Source organism: Ranitomeya variabilis, chromosome 7 (assembly GCF_051348905.1).
Source record: "Ranitomeya variabilis isolate aRanVar5 chromosome 7, aRanVar5.hap1, whole genome shotgun sequence".
In the NCBI taxonomy this organism is placed as follows: domain Eukaryota; kingdom Metazoa; phylum Chordata; class Amphibia; order Anura; family Dendrobatidae; genus Ranitomeya; species Ranitomeya variabilis.
In genome coordinates, this window is record NC_135238.1 from 171,723,128 (window position 1) to 171,746,810 (window position 23,683).

The window sequence follows — 23,683 nt, forward strand, 5'->3', positions numbered from 1 at the left end:
AATGGCACATCACGGCATCCTGCCCCTTATCAGTGTTTATTCTGATCCTGGTGCGAAATTCCTGATCGCTATTTCTGACATCTGACACAATTTGTGAATTACTGCTCTACCATCTTACTTGGATGGATGCTCGCACTTGCTTTCCGACATCATCTTTAATTATATCACTTTGGTTTCTCTTGTTCTTGTACCTAACCCAAGATCACTAGCATTAATACTGTCCCTGCTGCCAACTCGTTTCACCAGCCAGCATCTACTCTGTTAATGCAACCTAGGGGTCTTTTCACTGAAGGCTAAATCTCTGTACAAGGGTTAAGGGGGCAAATAAGAAGGTGTTCTCTGTAATCAATGTGGCTAGCACAGAAATCATACATGGAAGACGTCTTATCAGTTGCCAGAATCCAAGGACAGGGCCCATAAGATCATTTTGAGAGGAGGACCTGTAAGTTAGTATTGTTTCTTAATAAAGGGCTTGAGTTGGCATCTTAGAAGGATGGGAAGGCCATAGTTATCCACTGTTTTAGAACTCTTATGTGTTTTTAAGGGACATTATTTTAAAAATAGGCTAAAGTTAAAAGAGCATATTATGCAGCTATAATATATTTAAAAAAAAATACAAAAAGTAGCACAATCACACCAATTGTCTTTAAAAAACTACTACACAATTCTCAATTACCATGTAGTCCCTAATCATTACTGCCAAACAGCTCAGTTTATGCCATCATGCCGATACTGCCAGACAGTATTTTAGTAATATCGCCATACAGTGCCGAAATAACAACAGAGCCTAAATAATAACCGATACCGGCAAACAGTTCCCAAATACAATACCACCAGCATACCGTACAGTGCACAGCTAATAATCTTGTTAAAAATTATGGTGGATTTATCCTTTTTCGTCCTCCTAATGTCACGCATATAAGTCACCCACCAGGGCAGTGGGGTACTCGGTACTGGGTCCGGTCGCAATTAAAGGGGTGGTCCCGGTGACAGCGACCCGGTCCGTGGCCCTGGGCCCCCAATTAAAAGGGGAATGGTCTTTAAAAGGGAGTAGTGATAAAGTTTCTGTTCGTGACGCCACCTGTGGTTCTCAGTCAGTAGGGACCGACGCTGGTTAAAGGGGTCCTTTGGGATGATGTTACTGCAGCATAGATGGTATAACTTCCCACAGGTGAAGCGGGGTCCCCAAGGCTCCCGGTGTGCTGGGCAGGGATGGTGTATGCCGGCAAATAAGTGGAGGACACAGAGTTGACACGTCTTTACCTGGTTTACTGGTTGTAAGCATGCCACAGTCCAGGGTACCAGGAACAGGTGGTGATATGGTCCGGCTGGCCTGGAGGCAAAGGTGATCCCTCTCCTAGGTGAGGTCTGTAAGCCTTGCTACTCGCGCTCGTATGCGAGGTCCTTGCTGCCTGTGGCTTCCATACAAAGTCCTCTCTCTTTTGTCCTGGGACAGTTACCTGTATGATGGGCAGTGTGAGCCTTTTTATAGGGTCTCTATCACAACCCGGGCTCTTAGTGTAGTGCTGCACCTTCAGGTGTGGGTACAGGCAAATTACATGAAGTCCTATGCCCTCCGATTCTGCCGTGCGACCTGGAGTACAACAGCCTCAGGCTCCCAGTGCCCGGTTCCTGCGCTTTGGCTCTGAGGGTGCCTGGTCACAGTTCCCCTCCAAGCCCTCTCCTGCTCCTGTGCTTCTTTCCTCAGATGCTTCACTGCATTCAACCCCTCAGGTTCACTTCCTTTCCTGGAGCTGCAGCCCAATCCTGGCTGCACGGCTCCGCTGTCTGCTCTCACTCCTCACTCCTTCACTGTCTGCTCCAGACTGAACTAACTCCTCCTCCAGACCAGAACCCTTAAAACTGGGGAAGCTCCCCTGAATCCGGGTTCAGAGCTCCCCCTTCTGACCTGGATTCAGAATGTGTTGTATGTAGGTGCGTTACCTGGTAAAGGAAATCCTCCTTGCCTCCAAGCATAATATTGTACTCCCGAAAGGAAGGCAACATCACTGTAACAACCGGTTACTTGGGGTGTTACACATAAATCAATCTACAGTAGCTTTGATCAGAGCAGTCACAATCTGCAGTCTGTAAATGGTTCTCAGTACCCATGCTCTCTAGGACCAAATAATGATTTTTTATTATTATGCATGAGATTTCCTTTATCTTTTTTTTTAAACAGCAGCTCCCCATTCATCAAATGATCTTCTCTGTTAGGCTGGGGTTACACTTGCGAGTGCCATGCAAGAAACTCATGCGAGTCTCTCGCCTCAATACCCGGCACTGCCGCCGGCACTCGGGACCGGAGTTTGCAGCTACATGTATTTCTATGCAGCTGAACACTCCGGTCCCGAGTGCCAGCGGCAGTGCTGGGTATTGATGTGACAGACTCGCGCGAGACCCCGGCCTTATTCTGAAAACATGATGACGGGACTTCATTGTTTGTCGGGTCAATATACAATCATTAAAAAATAAGTTAATGAAAAACTCACATCAATCTTGTTACTTGGGATCTGCACACTCATCAGTGCACTGACAGTTGGTTGACTCAGGTTTACTACTTGTCTTAACTGCTCCTCGACATGGCTGCTGTTGTGGAATATGGTTCCTAAAGGTACTAGGATAAAATAAAAGTTAGTATTGCTACTTATTTTATTATTTAGTTGCTTCATATGTATCACATGTAAAGACCAGAAGAAATATCCTCTAAAGTGCATACGTTTTGTATGGCTATAGCCTTATTATGAGGACTTATTGGTTTCATCTCAATATCTCTCTTCGGAATTGAATCAGCTCAACAACCTGATGCCTTCATGTTGAGGGAAAGTAGGGGCTTTCAATAATACTTTTTTTCTACTGAGAATTCCCTAAACTGTACAATATCATGCCTTAAAATTGCTACGTCAAAGAAGGACAAATAACCCTCAAGACAGAGCCAGCGACGCCTAGGAGAGGCCTGAGGGTATGTGCACACGTCAGGATTTTGTCAGGATTTTGTCAGGCTTTTTCATCAGGTTTTGTAGCCAAAACCAGGAGTGGGTGATAAATGCAGAAGTGGTGCATATGTTTCTATTATACTTTTCCTCTAATTGTTCCACTCCTGGTTTTGGCTACAAATCCTGATGAAAAATCCTGACAAAATCCTGACAAAATCCTGACAAAATCCTGACGTGTGCACATAGCCTTAAGGTCTCCATACACATTAAATTTGGGCAACAGGCAATTTGGCAGATAAGAAGGATCGGGCAGCTGGAATTTCAACAGCTGATTCTTTTATTTTCAAGACTAATAAGCTGCTGCCAGAAGAGTCTGGCAGAAGCTTTCCCTTTTCTCCCCATGAAACCACACGAACGATTGTCCAAGTGTGGTGTCGGGAAACATAGCTGTAGGTCAACAGTCATCTTATGTGTATGGCCAGTTTTATTCAGTTACAACATTTATTTATGTCTAAAGGGGTTTAGTCTGGTAAAAATAAAAGTTCCTCAGGGGCTTGGAATTGTTGGAATTGTAAAAAATAACAAACTAAACAATACTCACCTACCGTCACCAACATGGATCTGGCGCAGTCTGCTCCTTTGTCTGTGCTGACACAGGAAGAGGAAAAATCATCATTCCGCCAGCAAAAAGATTGTTGTGGCCTGTGACTGGCTGCAGTGGTCAGGTGATTTGTACAGCATGACCTCTGATATTTTTCTGATGACAGGCTGCTCAAGTCTCCTGACCGCTGCAGCTAATCTCAAGTACAGCAGTTCTATTACTTATTGAATGGTGATGTCTCCTCTTCCTGTGACAGCACAGACCACAGAGAGCCGCGCTAGATCCATGCGGGTGCCAGTAGGTGAGTATCGTTTAGATTATTAATTTTTATACTATTCTTTTCGCCATGACCACCCTTCTAATGGTTCGTTGTTAAAAAAAAAATGGAAGTGATGCGATTTCTTCCAATGCAAATCATCAATCTAAAGGATGTGTGTGATGGCTCAGTTTCGTGACTAACGTATCGTGACTTTTAGTGCCAGAGTGACCAGATCACTCACAGTTCGACCCTGGTGATAATGATTACTTTAATTTGCGGCCTACCTTGAATATCCTCACTTGTTCCATTAGTTACGTTGGCAAAGTTGATTAGCAACGAGGTGATGTTTGATAAGTCACTTACTGGAAGCCTGAAAGAAAATGCAGGAGATAATTGTTCAATTAATCACAGAAATGTTCAATACTGAAAGAAAACTAGGGTTATATTGTAAATGAGAATCAGAAATGACAAACGAAATTGTCCCAATTTTAATCACATTGGAACACTTTTTATATAACTGTATAGCTCCTTCAAAGGGAATGTGTCAGCAGGTTTTGACTACTCCATCTGAGAGCCGCATAATATAGGGACAGAGACCCTGATTCCTGCAATGTTACTTACTAGGCTGCTTGCTGTAGTTTTTATTAAAAGATGTAATTTGCTGCAGATCTAGCAGTGCCCTAAATGCTGAGCTCTGTATAACCCCGTCCACATCACTGACTGTCAGCTTTCTGTGTACACTGAAAAAACTTCCAAAAAGTGGTGGGGGTGGAGCTATACCAAGCTCACAAATATGTAGGATTGCATAGCAGCAGGTTTACTAGTCTTCTAGAGATAATCTCCTGCTGATAAAACAGTGATTTTATGAAAAGTACAACAAGCAGTGCAGTAGGCAGCACATAGCTGGAATCAGGGTCTCTGCCCCTACATTATGCTGCTCTAAGATTAGAAGAAAAAACTTGGTGACAGGTTGACTTCATACTCAATGAGTCTGTACAATACCATTTTTAATGTGTGGCCCCTAGTAACAACGTTGTGCTGAAAAAATGCATTTTTATTTTACAAACCGGTGTACAAATGGAAATGATTTCTTTATCACATACTATATGCAAATTGCCTCTTCAGACGGGAAGAGGACTAGAACTATAGTACCACCTATTGTAAGTAGCAATCCTAAAAGTCAATATCGACCCTTTAATGAGCCTTGTCACATGACTTAGGATAAAAGCCAAACTAGACTCTTAGCAGACATGGTGTTTCAGGATGTTGCATCTCATCAGCGCAAAGTATGAGATATGATTTGGCTAGGTGAGAGGCTCTAGACAGGGGACTAAGGGGTAACGTTTCTCCTTGTGGAGAGTGACAAGCTAGGCCTGGCATGTCAGAGTGAGGAGACTTAAAGGCCATGCATGCTCCTCTTGGAAATTAAATATGCAAATTGCCTTTTCAGAGAGGAAGACGACTAGAACTCTAGCGCCACCTATTGGAAGCAGCAATCCTAACAGTCGATATTGACTTTTAAAAAACATACCCAAAGTTAAAATGCTTTAAAATGTAATACAGGAAAGATATATATCTTGGTACCGTGTTAGCCAGTAGATAGAAAAATATGTAGAATTGAGAGTCCTCAGTGGTTGATACCTTTTAATGCTAACTGAAAAGATGGTAACAAATTGCAAGCTTTCGAGACTACACAGGTCTCTTCATCAGGCATAGACTAATACAAATTCTGAAGAATCACATATTTATGCACAACATAGCACAGAAAAAAAACGAAAAAAAACAACCATGTCCTCTCCAACAGCTGCAGGTACCTTTCCTTGCAATCAGAAAAAATGTAAAACCTGTCCATTTATAATGACCACGGACAAGATAAAGATCCCCAATTCACATCAGGACTACAAGATACCAGGTACATTCAGCTGCATCACATCTAATGTGGTGTACCTAATTATTTGTACTAAATGTCCAACTGGGGGTCTGTATGTGGGGGAGACAGGGCAAAAGCTTAGAGCAAGAATGAATTCTCACCGCCACACAATAAGAGAAAAAAGAATGGATCTAACTGTGGCAATACATTTTTGTCTCCCAAATCATAGCATTATGGACATGAACTTACTTGTGTTAAAAGGTAACTTCAAATCTAAGAGAGATAGAAGAGTATGGGAATATAAGCTGATGATGACCTTTGACTGTCTTAGTGCAGGAATGAATGTGTCGCATGGATTTATGTCTTTTTACATCAACTAAGGAATTTTCCCCTCAGACTATGAGGGGTCATCACTAGGGTTGAGCGAAACGGGTCGTTCATTTTCATAAGTCGCCGACTTTTGGCAAAGTCGGCGTCTCATGAAACCCGATCCGATCCCAGTGTGGGTCGGCCACGTGGAACGCGAACTTGGCGCCAAAGTCGCGTTTCGAATGACGCCTTCCCCGCCATTTTTTTGAGCCAATTAATTGTGGGCAGCGTGATGACATAGGTTCCGGCTCCTGCGGCATCATAGTGCTATGTTACGTTTTCGGACGTAGTAATTTCCGGAGTCAAAAAATAACATATGCCTTGCACGGAGGAGAGAGAGAGAGAGAGAGAGAGAGAGAGAGAGAGAGAGAGAGAGAGAGAGAATATGAATTAAAAAAAAATAAATTTCATTGACATACATTGGGTTTCGTGTTCCGGGTCCGGAACCCGACTTTACAGTAGAATCGGCCGATTCCATACGATCCGACATCCGAGAAGGTCGGGTTTCACAAAACCCACCTCGATCCTAAAAAAGCTAAGGTCGCTCAACCCTAGTCATCACAACAGAACCAGACCCCAATCAGAGGACAATAAAACAATCCTTATCTAAGAACTGGCCCAATATTTATGGACATAACTGTTTATCACTCATGGTAATTCTGCTTCATGCCACCTGTCTTATCCATGGTTTTTTTTTTTCTATACTATGTTGTGCATAAATATGTGATTCTTCAGATTTTGTATTAGTCTATGCCTGATGAAGAGACCTGTGTAGTCTCGAAAGCTTGCAATTTGTTACAATCTTTTCAGTTAGCCATTAAAAGGTATCAACCACTGAGGACTCTCAATTCTAAACATTTTAAAATGTATTAATAATTAATTAGTGTAAATGGGGCCTTCATTTATGTAATAAAAAGAAAAATCAGGACATTTACACTATGTCTGTGTGACCTGTAGGAAATGAATAGATGCACACTTCTAGTATGAATGTTACAAATGATCGAGCATAGTCTTACAGCCATTATAACACATCTACCATCTCATCGGTACATTAACTTACACAGAGCTGATCATTTGGTTTAGTTCGCTCTCGATGCTCAGAAGTATGCTGTCTAGAACTGATTTTATTATTGTCGATGCACTCTGCCTTTGAGCGGTCTGGACAACTTGAATTCCCGTTTTTGTGATATTAGCCACATCTTGGAGCAACGTGAAGTACTGACATGACACATAGCAGTATGTATTGTTTGACCCATTCAATCCACAAAGTATAGCGGTGACATTTTGCAGTTGATAAATCTGTAGGAAAGAAAACATTAGAGTGAACGATGTAAAAAATATTAGTGAGTTCAGTGTGAGACAGTGAAGGGAGAGGATATGAGGCGAGCCTGGGAGTGGAGCTGCGATTGAGCTCACCCCATGATTGAGAGCAACAGAGCGGACACCGGAGTCTGTGGTTGTGTGGGAACTACAAGCCCCACCACCAAATCCAGAGGACAGGAGATTGCAGGTCTCCTGGCCACAACTGACACCCGAAGGCACAGCTGCATATCAGAGCCTGGAGTCACCACGAGGAAGTGACACCTGGAAAAGACTCAAGACGCCAGCCATGTGGGTAGCGTTTCACTAAGTGGACAGACTGAGAGAGGGACTTGAGGAGAACTACAAGCATCAGGAACCCAGAGAGCAGCACAGTAGGGAGGCTTCCAACCCCGCCTGGCTAGGGGAATTCTGCACTGCTTCCAGGCTGCCCGGAACTCTAATACCACCTGTTACCTGTGCTCCGGACTGCACGTACAATTAAAGGTAGAAAAACTACAGTCCCTGTGTCCTTCAATTATTCTTGCACCCCAACGTCCACAACCCCTCATAGACTGTTCTGGCAGCCCTGGGGCTACGCTCCACCTATGGGGAGTCAAACCATCTCAGCTGCAACACCACCGGTCCCAGTGGTCCCCTTTAGCAGCGTCGGCCATCTCTAGCCGAACACCACAGGTGGCGTCATGAATAATCCCCTGCAAACATTTCCCTCGTCCCTTTTATTGCACGTCATGGACCGGGTCACTGCTGCCATGACCACCCCTTTAAGAGCAATCCGACCCGGTTACGAGTGCCCCATGGCCCTAGTGGGTGTTGCATATGCAGAGAGGTGTACAGATCCATAGACTTTCTATTAGGCTCATACACCACTCTACGCACTCTCAAGCATGCTTCTGCCCCATGGTTTGAGTCATTGGTGGGGGACCCAGATGAGTACTATTGGTAAGTTAGGGGTGGGTAACATTTCGTGATTATTATGTATACGATATGACATTGCTTGCCTTTTCATTGAGTAACTCCGGAACCATTGATCCATTTGCTAATTCATTGCTTGGAGTAAACAAATCCTGTATTGCCACATCAAGGTGCCCTAAAGAAGATACGATGATTAATAAGAGACTTTACAAGAAGAAAATCCATACTGAAATCAGTTCTTTAGTGCACATTCTCAAATCTTCGGTAAGTGCATTAATTGCAGAAAAATCTATATTGCATTATAGAATCCTGCTTAATTAGTGGTTTTCCTGTCTTGGCTATTGGAGCTATTTATTATAGTTTAGTGCCAAGACCATTTAAGTTTCGTACAATAAATGGCTGAAATGGCTGAAGACATTGAAATGTTGGCTACAAAGTCACATTCACTATACCCGTTTGATGATCGGTGAGGTCGGCGGCCACATTTTTCACACAGTTCATGGCAGTTTCATAAGGTTCTGTCAATGGAGGAATCTGCACAGTAACAGTGAATTGTGTCGTGGCATTCATTAGTCTGCAAAAAAACAATATAATTGTGACTAATATTGGTAATTTAGGTTCTAAAAAACACAATTAAAACGGATACCTTTATATGTGCCTGATTAAAATCAAAATCACATAGTATGGGACTAGAGTATTCTATTGCACCAGGAAATGGTGGCATTTTGTTGCACGGCAACATTTGAGTAGAGTCACAGTCTGTTGGAGTTACCGTAATGTGCATTTACACTGCATGATTACCGTGGGCAAGTATTCCTAGTCGGGGCGGACATATCACTGGTGCAACGTGTACAACCAGGGGCTCAAGAGGTAAGGGGGACCACTTTCAGCTTCAAATTAGGAATCAGTTCTTTTCCCATACACATATACTGTTCTTTCACAGTGCCCCTTCCATCTTTTTCCACCACTATTCCTAGAAACAATTGCTTCCTGATATTCGCACAGAAAAAAAAAGCTGCCAATAACCTGACGAATAAGCAAAACACTCGTTCATCAGGTTCCATGATGTTCTGGATTACCCCAAAAATCATTGTTCTTGGAAGCCTATGCTCACTGAAGTTCTTTTAGTAGAGATGAACAAATTTATTTAAAGATAATTGAATTATCTGCAGACTTATCAAAAACGTATTATTCTTCTGATCCAAAGTTTTTGCAATTAGTCTTTTGCTAATTCAGCACAATGTTGGCCACATGGGCCGCCATTTTGCTAAATCGTTGAGGATCGGGAAAGAGTTAAAAAAAATGATGTTCTGTCCTCCATGCGGTCCTGCTTCTGTTTTACTACGCTCACCAGCAGTTCTTATCCTCCACATTTTTTTACTCGACACCAGGGCTCGAAGCACTAACTGAGCACAAAAGCTTGGCAGCACGTCATATGTGGCACCATAACATCCAGCACGATGTCTAAGGCCTAGTCGGTGCCGTAAGTCTATGTGCCGAGAGGTGAAGGCCAAGGAAGTTGATGTACACCTGGCAACTTTGGAAGTAAGAGTCCAGAGTACACCTACGACCAGGTAGTGGTGGCAGACCAGACAAGTAGTGAGGTGAGTACTCATTTTTTTTTCTTATTATGCTCTATGGTCAGGAGAAAGAGACCCCGGAACATAATAAGGAACAGTCAATTCACACCAAATAAGTTCAATATAAATCAAATTTCCCTGCCAAATTTGAGTGAGCTACCAAATTTGAATCTCAGTAAATTTGCTCACCTCTTTCTATTACTTATCATTCTGTAGGCATATTGAGTGTTGGTCATCAAAGAGTTTGATTATCGGTCATTTAGTGCCACAAGTCGGCATGTGTAAACTGACCATTACGGGGGCTTTTCAGGTGTGCTGATATTTTGAAGAAAAACAAAAGGGACTTTGATCTTTTTATTTTTAGGAGCAACAAAGATCTCAGAGGTCAGACCTTTGCCAAATGTCATGGTATTTCCTTACAGTAGGAAATACCAATTTACCAAACTCTAAATATCTCTTTTTATTAATTACAGAAATAATTTGGCAGCTTATTATGGGTATGTAACTGAAGTCACCAATATTGTTGTTTTGCATTTATAAAAATCCCATTTGGTGATGCATTATTATGGTAATAGTTACAATAATAGTAATTTGAGTCACCTACAATGAAATCTTCAGGCCTATTTGAGAAGACTTCATAAAGTCTACCGTAGTGGAGTCTCAGGGGTCTCAATAGTGCTAATATCAATAAATACACTTAGTCCAACAATCCCAGATACTTACTGTTGAATTATTCCACTGTTGTTCGTTAAGCTGTTGATGATGTTTGCCATATTTAGCAAGAAATCAGACAACACTGAAATTCCTTGTGAGTATGATTCAGCTTTAAGGCTTCCTGACAGTAAATTAAGAAGACCTGCTTCTAAAACAATGACTTGGTGATCCTTAACAGTATTGACGGGACTTAATAGAATGGAGGTTACATTTGTTACAGGAATTTTTTCCAACCAGTCGGCTATAATCGCAGTGTTATTAAAGATCCTCAATTCTTGGATAAATAGTTCATAAACGCCAATTATTAACTTCTCCTGGGAGATATTTGGAGACTGAAAGATTTCCAACACAAATGAAATGATCTTCTCAATAGCGGTAAAATAGCCATTCATTTCTGCAGGTACGTAATTTGCCAAATTTGATAAAATATTGTTAATGATTTCCAAATTCGGAGTCCAGGAATAATTTGTTGATTGTACATAAAGTGTATTACAAGCCAGGAAACCAAAGTTAGAGAGCAGTTCTTCCATGTTTGATGGGGCTTGACCGAATATTGACCAAATAGAGTTTGAGAAGTTGGCCAGAGCATTTACAACAGCCGTACATTCTGCTACAGAGGATATAGTGGGATTAATCAGCTGAGCATTGGTTACATTAAAGAGGACAGAGAACATTGGATTTTTCATCAATGAAGCTATGGCCTGATGGATCTGGAGTGCCTTATCATCTGTAACACCATTTATAGAAACCAGTGCTTTTCTCAAGGTTTCCAGCAAGGAAAGAGACACATCAATGTTGGAATCTGTCCAGCTCATGGATATATTATCCAGATTCTGCCAGGATTCCAACCTGTTGGGTTGTATTGTCAAATTCACCGCAGTCTCAATGAGTTCATAAATGTGACCCTCAACTGATCCGTTTGTTATAACTGTAGTCTTAACGATCTTTGATATTTGTGTCCATACCTGCTGTAAGTCTGAAGTCTGAAGGGAGGAATTATAATGTTGCCTAATAAATTGAATAAAAAGGTGGACTGGGCTGGACTGATTGAACAATATGACTGCTAGGTTTTTCATTATCTGTGTTTCTGTCTCGACTGTAGAATTATGATCTGGAATATTGTTGAAGATAAAGGTGACGCTATCATTAAGGGACTGAATCAGAGGCGCTTGAAAGCCAGATATGATGCTTAACTCTGCCAGGACACTTGTGGACATCCTCATCACTTGCACTAAGCACGTCAGCTCTTCAGCCAGTGGTAGCAGGTTGTCTTTACTGCATACGGTATGGAATATTGGGGAGCTTTGCAATGCCAGATAAATCATGTCATCCAATGTGTGGTTGCTGCTTGCTGTGGCATCAGAACTATTAAAAATGAACTGCCAGTTGCATGTTGCCAACTCCTGTGACTTATTGGTGGTGCTATTCTTGAATATGGTCTGTATCAAAATTTGTAGCACCTCTTGTGCAGTGCAGTTTCCACTATATGCCTGAGAACTATTATTGCCTAAGAACGGTGTCATTGCTAAGTAGAAGACATCCAGGAGCTCAGCTTCCATTGCTGATATGTTTTGAAATGGAACCCAAGACCATTCATCTTGCACCAATAAATAGGTAAAGTTGTACATTTGGTAGATATCCTCTTTTCCTATTGTCCCTTTAGCTTGGATGTTATTAAGAATCTTTATTCCTTCTATGATTATTGTGATTTCTTTTTGTGAGATTATATTATTGTAAAATGTATATTCCAAGCCAAGACCTTTCATATCCCTTAAAGTCTGTTGCAGTTGATTTATGGAAGTTAAAATCAAAGATATGTTGGCACTTTCCATTTCTTGTAATAGTAGCCATGTAACTTCAGAATCTGGTTGTATGCTCTCATTAAAAAGATTCCAAATAAAAGAGATATTGATAAAGCCCAAATTAAAAAAATCATTTAATGAAGTCATCATAAGTTCAACATCGCCTAAAATCAAACTAATATTTTGGTTATTCTTTTGGATCCATTGAACTATTGAGTATATTGTATTTCCAGTCAAAGAACTGTTAAAATTCCATTTTGTTTCTACAACTTGTAGCAATAGCCAGTTCATGGTATGTAGTTGTGATTGCATGGCTTGCAGAACTCCACTGATATTGCTTTGTAAAATACTGGAGATGTTGTCTATGCGGGGACCAGAATCGAATAGTTGTATCATCCCAGAAAGAATGGTCATGGTAATGTCTGTTTCATTCACGCTAATATTCTGTAGAATACCCATGTCATGCAAAATATATGTGATATTTATCAAACTTGTGTTTATTGCTTGTAACGTGAACTGTTGGTCAAATGCTAGGATGGTCACATTGTAGAGATCAAGGAGCTGTTGGTAGCTCGGCATATTCCTATCTAGATGACTTAACCATTGTCTGATTATTGAAGAGATGATTGAAATGCTGCCATGAGTTGTCTGTGCCAACGGAAGTTGGCTTAGAAACTGTACGAGTTGCAATGTCATGTTTAATTTGCACAAAAATGGTTCCACGTCAGTCTGGTTGGTACAACTTGACGTGTTGAGCAGAATTTTGACCTGACAAACAACCTGACTAATGTTGACGGACGTTAATACTTCAGAAATGCTCTGAAGGTAAGTAATGGTGACGTTCAGGTCTTCTTCCATTGATGTATTGAGGAACATGCTTTTCAGTTTCAGGAGATCTTCATAGATTGTATTTTGGACAGTAGAAGTGTTGTATGTATGTCCCATTGCATATGAAAGCATCATAAATAGTTCATTTACAAGGACAATCTGTGACTGATTATATGATTCAAACAGCAGAAGAGAGTTATTTGCCAGGGTTCTGTTGTGCACAAAAGTCTCAAATAGGGCTACATCCACCAAAAAGTTCTCCATTCCTTTAATAAGATCTGTGCAGGTTTCTGATATACCAACACATGCCTCCATAGCCTCAATAACAATCAGGCTTGCATTTGCTGCTTTCTCAAACCTTTCTTGATCTTCTGGTGGTGCATGTCTAGAGATAATGTTGACAAGCCAAGATATTATTTGACTTATATTAGTATTTTCATTTAGTAGAAGGTTGGACTGTAAAAATGGTAACATGTTGATAGCAGTACTACTTATGTTATTTGATTCCCCAAGTGTTAGATTGTTAAGATATTGCCAAAGGTTAAAGACGGCATTTAGAGAATTTGGTGCTTTGTTAGTGGTTTCTGAATTAAATTGTAGATATTTCACCAAAATTGCAGAAAGATCTTGAACAGTAACGTTGGAAGTCATCTGATCAAAATTATCAAACATCTTTAGTGCATCGAGTAACTGCCTATAATTGGAAACAATGAAGAACTTGATAAATTGTCTTATTTTAGGTATGATGCTAGATTGATTCAAGGCTGAAAGAACATTGAGTAATTTAGTAGGATCATTGGAAATATCTGACTGAAATGTCAAAAAATTGTTAATGAATATATGAATCTGTTTAATCGTGTCTGGCCCAGTTACGTTAATGAGAAACCTTGTTACATTAAGCACAATCTTTAAAGACTCTATTAGATGTTCATCTTCAGATTGTGGTAAGAAAGCATCCAGCAGATCCTCCACTATCGTCTTCAGAGCATCTATAGTAGCGTTAGGGGAAAGAGGGTTGAGTGAGTTGACCACAGCCTGTACATCTCTTATCAGTATGTTAATGTGTTGGTAATTATTAATAATCCATTGTGCCAGTATATGAATTATGTTGGCTCCTGAAGAATTGGCAATAATTCCGGTTTGATTTTGTAAGTGAAGCATCAACCAGTTGGCCATGTCCAACTTCAATTGTATAGATTCTAGAGATTCGCTGATGTTATATTGTAACAGGCAGGAGAGGTTATATATGTTTGGTCCAGACTCAAGTTGTTTTATCATCTCTGATAAAATGCTGGTGGCTATTTCTGTTTCATTCATACTTATATTCTGCACTAAACCCATGTCTTGTAGGATATGTACAATATTCACCAGAGATGTGTTTATTGCTTGTAGTATAGGCTGGTGATGAAGGGTTAAAATCGTTACGTTATAGAGATCAATGAGCTGTTGGTTGGCTGTGCTATCAGAATTAAAGTTAATTGTTACCCATTGTCTTAATAATGAAGAGATAACTAATACATCGCTTTGAATTCTGTCGTCTAATGGTACTTGACTTAGAAGTTGTGCCAGTTGAAGCACCACCTTTAATTTACATAACAATTCATTGTTGCCGGTATCATTGGCACAGGTGGAGCTTTGAAGAACATTGTCTACTTTGAGTAATAACTTGGTTATGTTGACAGAGTTTAGTACTTCTAAGATGTTTTGAGGAGAAAGGGCGGTAGTAAAATTTGGATTATTTTCCATTGTTGTGTTAAAGATCCAGTCTTTCAGCGTAAGAACATCTCCATAGATTCCATTCTGGCTTGATGATGCATTATATGGAAGACCCGTTGCATATGAAAGTAGCAGAAATATTTCATTTATCAATGTGATCTGTGATTGATTGTACAATCCAAAATGCAGGAAAGAACTATTTACCAGACTTCTGTTTTTCATGAAAGTATCAAGTGTATTTACATCTGATATAAAGTTCTGTATTCCTTTAATGAGATCTGGGCAGGTCAGTATATTAATACGACATGTCTGCACAGCATCAATAAGGTGTAGGGTAGCATTCGCAACTTTGTGTAACTCATCTTTTTCTGCTGTTGGTATATAGTTAGAGATAACGTTGACAAGCCAAGACATTAGTTCACTAACATTAGTGTTTTCATTTACTAGGGACTGGAACATTGGTAGAATGAGTTCAGTGATGTTATTCAGGTCAATGGACTGTGCAGCTGTCAGATTGTTAAGATACTGCCACATATTAAGGATGGTATAGAGAGATGCTTGTGTTTCATTGTTGGACCCTACAAAAATGGGTAGATAATTAGCAAAGATGGCGGAAAGTTCTTGAACAGAAATGGTGGTATTCATCTGGGCAAATTTGGTGACTATCTTTTGTGCATCCAGAAACAATTCCATATACTTTGTATTATTAGAACTCAGGAGAATCTGGGTATAGTTCAAGATAAGGTTGAAAAGATTAGCTTCAATATTGATGGTCTTGGTTGGCACCTGCATTGTAGTCATACTGCTCAATAACAGTTGAAGTTCACTGAAAATCATTGACATGTTCATGCCTGTTTGAGCATCACCCAACCCCAACGTAAAGGTCTCAGGCTGTGGTACAAAAGTCTCTATAAAACTATTCAGGGCCATTTGTAGTCCTGTTATGGTCACGTTTGTGCTTCCATTAGAAAGGATAATTGTTGTATCTGATATCAGTGAATCTGTGATATTGAATACGAGCTGCAGCAGATGATCCAGTAGAATTGCATCCCCAGAATTTGCAGAACTATTATTCAGGACACGGTCATGGACTACTGAGATTATTGCAGTTTTCAAGCCATTTTGATTGAAGAAATCCCAAACTTGTTTTAGCAAGCTGAAAAACAAGTTATAAAATCCTTATTATTTAGTACTTAGTGAGTATGAAACACGTCAGTAGAAACACAAACCATGTATTTAACATTGCACAACTATAATTTGAAATACAACCACTATTACAATTTTTTTTGGCTGTATATAAGGTAAAAAGGTCAGGCACTTAATTCCTTCCTGTGCTTTCTAAGCAATCAGCTTTAGAGTATAAATGTCATCCAAAAATTATCTAACCTGCATGGCTGGTTTAATTAAGCACACATCATTGTAGGAGTCAGTCATAGTCAAAAGTATTGGCCCCTTGAAATTGCTGAAGAAAATGAAGTATTTCTCCGAGAAAATTATTGCAATTTTTGTTAAACACATGTTTATTTTCTTTGTGCATATTGGAACAAGAAAAAAAAACAAGAAAAAAGGCAAATAGGACATATTTTCACACAAAATCCCCAAAATGGGCCAGATAAAAATAGTTGGAGCCTTTCCAAAATTATGGGTAAACAACTTTGTTTCAAGCATGTGATACTGGTTCAAACTCACCTGTGGCAAATAACAGGTGAGGGCAATATAAAAATCTCACCTAAAACCAGAAAAAAAGGGAGAAGTTGACTTAATCTTTGCATTGTGTGTCTGTGTGTGCCACACTAAGCATGGAGAACAGAAAGAGGATAAGAGAACTGTCTGAGGACTTCAGAACCAAAATTGTTGAACAATATCAACAATCTCAAGGTTACAAGTACAAGTACAACATCTACAGAGATCTTTATGTTCCTTTGTCCACGGTGCACAACATAATCAACAAGTTTACAACCCATCGCACTGTTGCTAATCTCCCAGGATATTGACAGCAGAGAAACATTGATGAAAGGTTTCAATGCAAGATAGTGTGGATGGTGGATAAGCAGCCCCAATCAAGTTCCAAAGAAATTCAAGCTGTCCTGCAGGCTCAGGGTGCGTCAGTGTCAGGGTGAACTATCCATCGAAATTTGAATAAAATGAAATGCTATAGCAGGAGACGCAGGAGGAACCCACTTCTGACACAGACATAAAAAAGTTAGACTGCAGTTTGACCAATTGAGGGTGCTAACAATTTTATCAATTTTGGGCCATTTTTTTAGTTTGTGTCAGCGCCGGCCGTAAAGCAGAGCACAGCGGTGACGTCACCGCTGTTACTGCCGGCGCTGACACATTCAGTGCAGGGAAGCTCTCGGCAGCAGCGCGTGCATATTAGCAGCGCTCCTGCCGAAAGCAGTTTTAACCCTGTGGACGCCGGGGGACGTGACAGACATCAGAATGTGAGTATGTAGTGTTTTTTTCTTAACTTTTACAATGGTAACCAGGGTAAATATCGGGTTACTAAGCGCGGCCCTGCACTTAGTAACCCGATGTTTACCCTGGTTACCCGGGTGCTGCAGGGGGACTTCGGCATCGTTGAAGACAGTTTCAACGATGCCGAAGTCGTTCCACTGATCGTTGGTCGCTGGAGAGAGCTGTCTGTGTGACAGCTCCCCAGCAACCACACAACGACTTACCAACGATCACGGCCAGGTCGTATCGCTGGTCGTGATCGTTGGTAAGTCGTTTAGTGTAACGGTACCTTAAGGCACAACGTTGCAAGACACTTAATGTTGTCACACAGACATATTGATCCAACTTGGGCAGATGCTAGTTATCCATATGGCATCCGGTGGCACTGAAGACCACATTATCCCCTCCTGATGAACCGTGCTAACGGGGAAACGCGTCGGGGCAATACCAGCACACGCTAAGTCATATTTTATATTGCATATTGGTATATTCTGATCCTTTTGGGCTGGTCCCTTGGTATTGTATATATGACATTGAATGTTCATTATTGACATGGGACAAATACGTCTGTTGGCTGGACTGAATATCCATATTCTATTGGTGTTTAGCTATGTGCTGGATCATTAATGTAGCATTTGGAGGCACCTGTTAAAATTCCCTTATTGTTTGCATATATTTGGTAATATCCTATTTTTCTTCACCACTGTTCTCCGCTATATTGTTTTCCCACCTACATCTAGAGGGACATTGTAGGGAAGAGAGGGACAGCCTGCGTTGAGTGGGGGCGCCAATAAATCGTCTCTTAGGGTGCCAACCTCCACAGTAAGGCAGGCGAGAACAGTAGGTTATAGTACAGTAATTTAACAGGTGACCTAAAGTGTGGTATTGTATTTTTATGGTATTAAACCAAGGTTTGCTTTGGGTCAGGGTTTTATAATTATTATTACTATATTAAAAGCTAAGTTTTAAAGGGATTACATGTGCACAACCAACTTGGGCAGATGCCAAGGTCCAATAGAATTGGAGTTCTTGGTTCAACTTTCACTATTCTTAAGCCAAACCGAGGTAGACAATGGCCTACACATTGAGTATCTGGCAATGTTCTAGATTCAGGTTTGTAATTATATGCAGTGATGCTGTGGCAGGGGAGCTCTGGTTGGTTTCTGAAAAAATCAACCAATCATATGTTTGAGTCTATTAGGTACACCCTGGTTATACATCTCCGCATGTGCTTTCCAGTGCCTTGTTGATTGGGGAGGGAAGGGGAGCACATGAACAGAAAACCCAACATAACGCCTAGGGATTGTATGAGATTGCAATCATCAATCTTTGATGTATCCATCCACTGAGTGAACTTTGATGCATATTCATGTCACTGTTATCCCCTCAGCCCTATCTACTGTCATGGTGGTCAATACATGTCTGTCCTCTGTTACTTTTTGGTACAAGGTAGGTTCATGTGAGCAGGGTAGTCATCATATGCCTCTGATCTGCTACATGCCTAAAGCCAATAACGTGGACAACATTACCACTGACTATGGCCAGATGCCAATATTTACTTTCAGTAAGAAGCCCTTTAATCTTCATTTAGAAAACTAAAATGGTAATATGATTATCTTCAACTACTGTTTCTTAATATATGACAGCAATTATTAGGAAGTTCATAAGACATGTGAAGAAAAACTTACGTCTCTTCAGAAGAAGAATCTTGTGTACCATTCATGATGATTGTTAGAACATCCAAAGCAAATGACACCCAGGCTTTATACGAAGAGGCAGGTTGTGCCACGAGCATGTCTTGTATATCCTGTACCATTGTAAAGGTAAAATTGTATACTTTGAGGAGCAGAATTTCTGTGGAAGAAGGAGAAGTCCAAGCAAGATCCAATAAGAAATAAGCAAGCTTCTGGAAAGTTCCATTTTGTATCCAGTCCATTGTGCTATTAGTGAACAGTTCACTAATGGTTGGGACAACACTTATGATGTTCATTATGTTCTTATGCGTAAGGGCTGGCTCTGCGATGAACTCGGCTGCCACCTTAAGGATGTATTCTACAGCATTCAAATATTTGCTCATGTTATCAGGTACGAGAGGGATTGCATAGGAAACTAACCCTCTGGAGGTTTGGAGCAAAGTAAGCCAATCATCCTGGGAGTTATTCCATTGCAACAATGTACAGACATCAAAAGTGAAGTTTGAGAAAAACAGTTCATCCACCCATGTACTTGTCTGGTTGGAGGTATTCAATATTATTTTATATACAGCAGTAAATATTCTGGAAATATTATGGCAGTCCATCGCTTGAAACGAATCCAGAGTGAATTGGAGAAACTCTGTGACGTTCATGTTTTCGGTAAAATAAATCTGATTAAGAATCTCAAGGAATAAATTATAAAGCTGAAGAAATTCTTCACCCTCTGTAGTATTGTGAGTTGTAATCGCAGCCTGCAAAATCTTCACCATTTCATCTATCTGTGTCCCATTAAGCTCTCCGGACATTAGCCTATTGATAATTTGCCAGACTGTTGTAAAGTCCACAGTGTTAAGACCTTGAATTGAGTTGATCTCCTGCAGAATATCTGATAAGTGAATCACATTTTCTAGTTGATTTATTGCCCCTGTCTCATTTGTGGACAATAACTGAATCATATTTTCTATTTCATGGAATGACAAATTGGACATGTTCAGGAACTCAACCCAGTTTTGTAAACTTGACAAGATATCTATCAGTGAGATCTGTATTAATCTGTAAAGAACATATGGGTCACCAAGCAAATTATGATTTTCTGTTTGATTTTTTATATATATGACGTACCACTGTATGATCTCGACTTGACTTTGCACATTTTTCAGCTGTGTGCTGTTGATGTTGAGTGAAGTTAGAGACGCGTTAAGAAAGTTTCCTTCTTGTAACACCTTAAAAATACTTAATGTAAGGTCTTCTACAATGGAGAAGGATGTGTTCTCCATCTTTATATCCTCAATGGTCTTTGAAATATTTGTTAATGTCCAGAGTATTTTTTGGAGTGTGGGTTCATTTAGTAATGCAACGCTTGTAAGCTCATACAGGGTAATCATTTGTTGGTATACATCAGCAGTTGTGTTTATTTCACTCAACCAAAATTGAGCAATTGAAGATCCCGCCAATACTTGTTCCATCAGTGGTTTAGGAACTTGCAATGTTTCCAAGAAATGCAAGAATTTGGAAGTGAGATTTAGTATGCACAACAAATTTTGGTTTGCACACTGGAAGTCCTTCTGCAAATTCATTATCTGGAGGAGGCTGTGGGTTACATTGGCTGACGCAACTTTTTGAAAATTACCAATTAATTGTGTAAAATTCTTGAGCTTTTCCAAATCTGAATGAACAGTGCTGGCATTTGGGTCTTTAGTGATGTTAAGAATGAGTTGACTTACTGAAAGGATATCTTGGTAGACATTCTGTAGATCTCCAGACAAATTGTCAGTGGTATTTTGCAAGTTCCAAAACAATGAAAAAATATGATTTATCAGAGACATCTGTACATCAGTTAGTTTTTCCATTTCCATCAGTGTTTCATTAGAAATCTCCAAGTTAAGTGTTCCGTTTCGAATGTTGGTAATGACATTAACCACATTTATAGCCAACACTTCAAAGCCAGATACTGCACTGTCACAAGCCATTGAGTCATTGTTGCATTTCTCTATTAGCTCCATGAGTAATAATATGGTATCAGTGAAATTGGAAATGGCATGTTGTTGGTCAAGAGGTATGTTTGAGGACAGAGCATTAAGTAATGTGGAGACAAGGCTGCTACTACCTTTACTAATATTGTAAAGACTGGACGGATAAAAAAATGTCAGTAACTCTAAAGCAGCACTCCCAATTTCGCTGGTTTGAAAAGATGATAATTTTTGACTTGCGGTGAATAAGAAACTCAAGTCTATGATGGTTTGGTTTATTTGGCTACTGGATATAAAGCTGGACAGCTGCTTAATATACAGTTCGAGTATATTCCTGTTAACGGTCTCATTCAAATTTAGCAAATCATAGAAAATTTCTAGAGTGTTGACCAAGCCTGGAACATTTATGGTACCATTACAAAAATTCAGGAAATAATGTATTGCTTGCATAACCTGTTCTTTTTCACCTCCAGCAAAAAAAACAGCAAAAACATTGAGCAGGGTGGTACTGTAGTTATAATAGAGTTCTGTAGAGTTTTGAGAAAGCAAGTTGTTGAGTAAACCTTCAAGTTCCTTTACTCCTTCATTCGATCCATTCTGAGGAAAGGTTATAACCAGTGACACATTATTCCAGTTCTGGGCAATCTGTAGTATGTCAGTGACTAGAGAGAAGACCACTTTGGTGATATCCTTTTGTTCCACAAGGTTTTCCATTGCATAAGTGCGATTAATGTTCCTGACAATATTCTGTATGATGTTGAATACTAGACTGTGGTAAGATGGTGGCTGCAGTGCAATTTCAGAGATTGTTTCATTGATGACAGATACAAGAAGACTCAATAAGTTCTGCGTCATTTTCTGCTCTTCTGATGAAAGGTTGAGGATTTGATTTTGTATAGACTTGATGAAAATGTTCTGAAGGCCACTGTCTTGGAAAGATGTCAACATCTGACCCAGAATCCTAAGGATAAAAAAGAGGATATATTTTATGCATTTATGATTATATATTTTTTAATTTTGTTAACTTTTTTATCAAGCCTTTCCCTTTTTTAGCAAATTCTATGATTATTGCATTTTTTGTATGATAATTATAATGCTCGATATCCTCAAAAAGGCTGCTAGGTTGGATTTTTAACAAAAAAGTGGCTTTACTCTATGAACTGCATATATGTAGTACAATTGTCAGAATCGTTCTTTTCATGACAAAAGAGATCTTATAATAACAGTAGTTTAAAAAATCAAACACCTTGTGTCTGAGGACAGATAAAGGAACGACAGGGAACTGTAATTCACCACGTCGTCCATTCTGTATCATCATATAACTCCGCACATAAGGCAGCAATTCTGATGACATATGCTAAGTACATAATTTCTTATTATAGTCACATTTCCATAAATCAGCCTTTACAGAACCTGAGGCAGATGCTGGTCTAAAATTATTAGAGAATGTTTGTTACTGTCGCTTCAATAAAAGTCCAATTTATGAAAATATAAAATGAATTAACTAGTATGTTCAATTTGCTAAAGAGAAGAAAACAGTATGCCATAATTGTGTTTTTTTCTAGCTATTGCAACATCTTTAAAAAAAAGTCCAATACAAAGCAATCAAGATTTTACATGTACTACAAATTTCTATAAAAATGTCAGCTCAGCCTTCTAAACTCACTTAGCTCCATGTGTGGAGTAAACATTTTACGGATCTCAAACAATAGAGACTCAACAAGATTTATTTTTGCAACATACATGTTTCCAAACTTTTTTTCATCACTTAACCCCTTAATCCCATATGATGTACTATCCCGTCAAGGTGACCTGGGACTTAATTCCCAGTGACGGGATAGTACGTCATATGCGATCGGCCGCACTCACGGGGGGGAGCGCGGCCGATCGCGGCCGGGTGTCAGCTGAGTATTGCAGCTGACATCTGGCACTATGTGCCAGGAGCGGTCACGGACCGCCCCCGGCACACTGCGATCAAATATGATCGCAGTGTTCCGGCGGTATAGGGAAGCATCGCGCAGGGAGGGGGCTCCCTGTGGGCTTCCCTGAGACCCCCGGAGCAACGCGATGTAATCGCATTGCTCCGAGGGTCTCTTACCTCCTCCTCCCTGCAGCAGGCCTGGATCCAAGATGGCCGCGGCATCCAGGTCCTGCAGGGAGGTGGCTTCACTGCGCCTGCTCAGAGCAGGCGCCGGGAAGCCTCCAGGAGCTGTGCACGTCAGATCGCCGATCTGACACAGTGCACAGCAAAGTGTCAGATCGGCGAACTTACACTATAACATCATGCCCCCCCCCTGGGGCAATGTTATAGTGTTAAAAAAATTTCACATGGGTAAAAAAAAAAAAAAATTCAAAAAAAAAATGCAAAAAAAAATAAATATATTGTTCCTATAAATACATTTCTTTATCTAAATTAAAAAAAAACAATAAAAGTACACATATTTAGTATCGCCGCGTCCGTAGCGACCCGACCTATAAAACTGTCCCACTAGTTAACCCCTTCAGTTTACATCGTAAAAAAAAAAAAAAAAAACCGAGGCAAAAAACAACGCTTTATTATCATACTACCAAATAAAAAGTGGAATAACACACGATCAAAAAGACAGATATAAATAAACATGGTACTGCTGAAAACGTCATCTTGTCCCGCAA

General features: G+C 40.1%; 1 protein-coding gene across 1 annotated transcript in view; it reads right to left on the bottom strand.

The window, feature by feature from the left end:
* Positions 1-23,683, bottom strand: part of ABCA12 (ATP binding cassette subfamily A member 12) — a 243,169-nt gene that overhangs the window by 120,161 nt on the left and 99,325 nt on the right. Inside the window, exons 12-18 of the mRNA XM_077272263.1 lie at positions 19,056-21,992; positions 10,574-16,066; positions 8,723-8,844; positions 8,357-8,445; positions 7,096-7,334; positions 4,081-4,166; positions 2,493-2,617 (exon numbers count right to left, since the gene is read on the bottom strand). Of these exons, the coding sequence (XP_077128378.1) occupies positions 2,493-2,617; positions 4,081-4,166; positions 7,096-7,334; positions 8,357-8,445; positions 8,723-8,844; positions 10,574-16,066; positions 19,056-21,992 (9,091 nt within the window). The remainder of the gene's footprint in view (positions 1-2,492; positions 2,618-4,080; positions 4,167-7,095; positions 7,335-8,356; positions 8,446-8,722; positions 8,845-10,573; positions 16,067-19,055; positions 21,993-23,683) is intronic.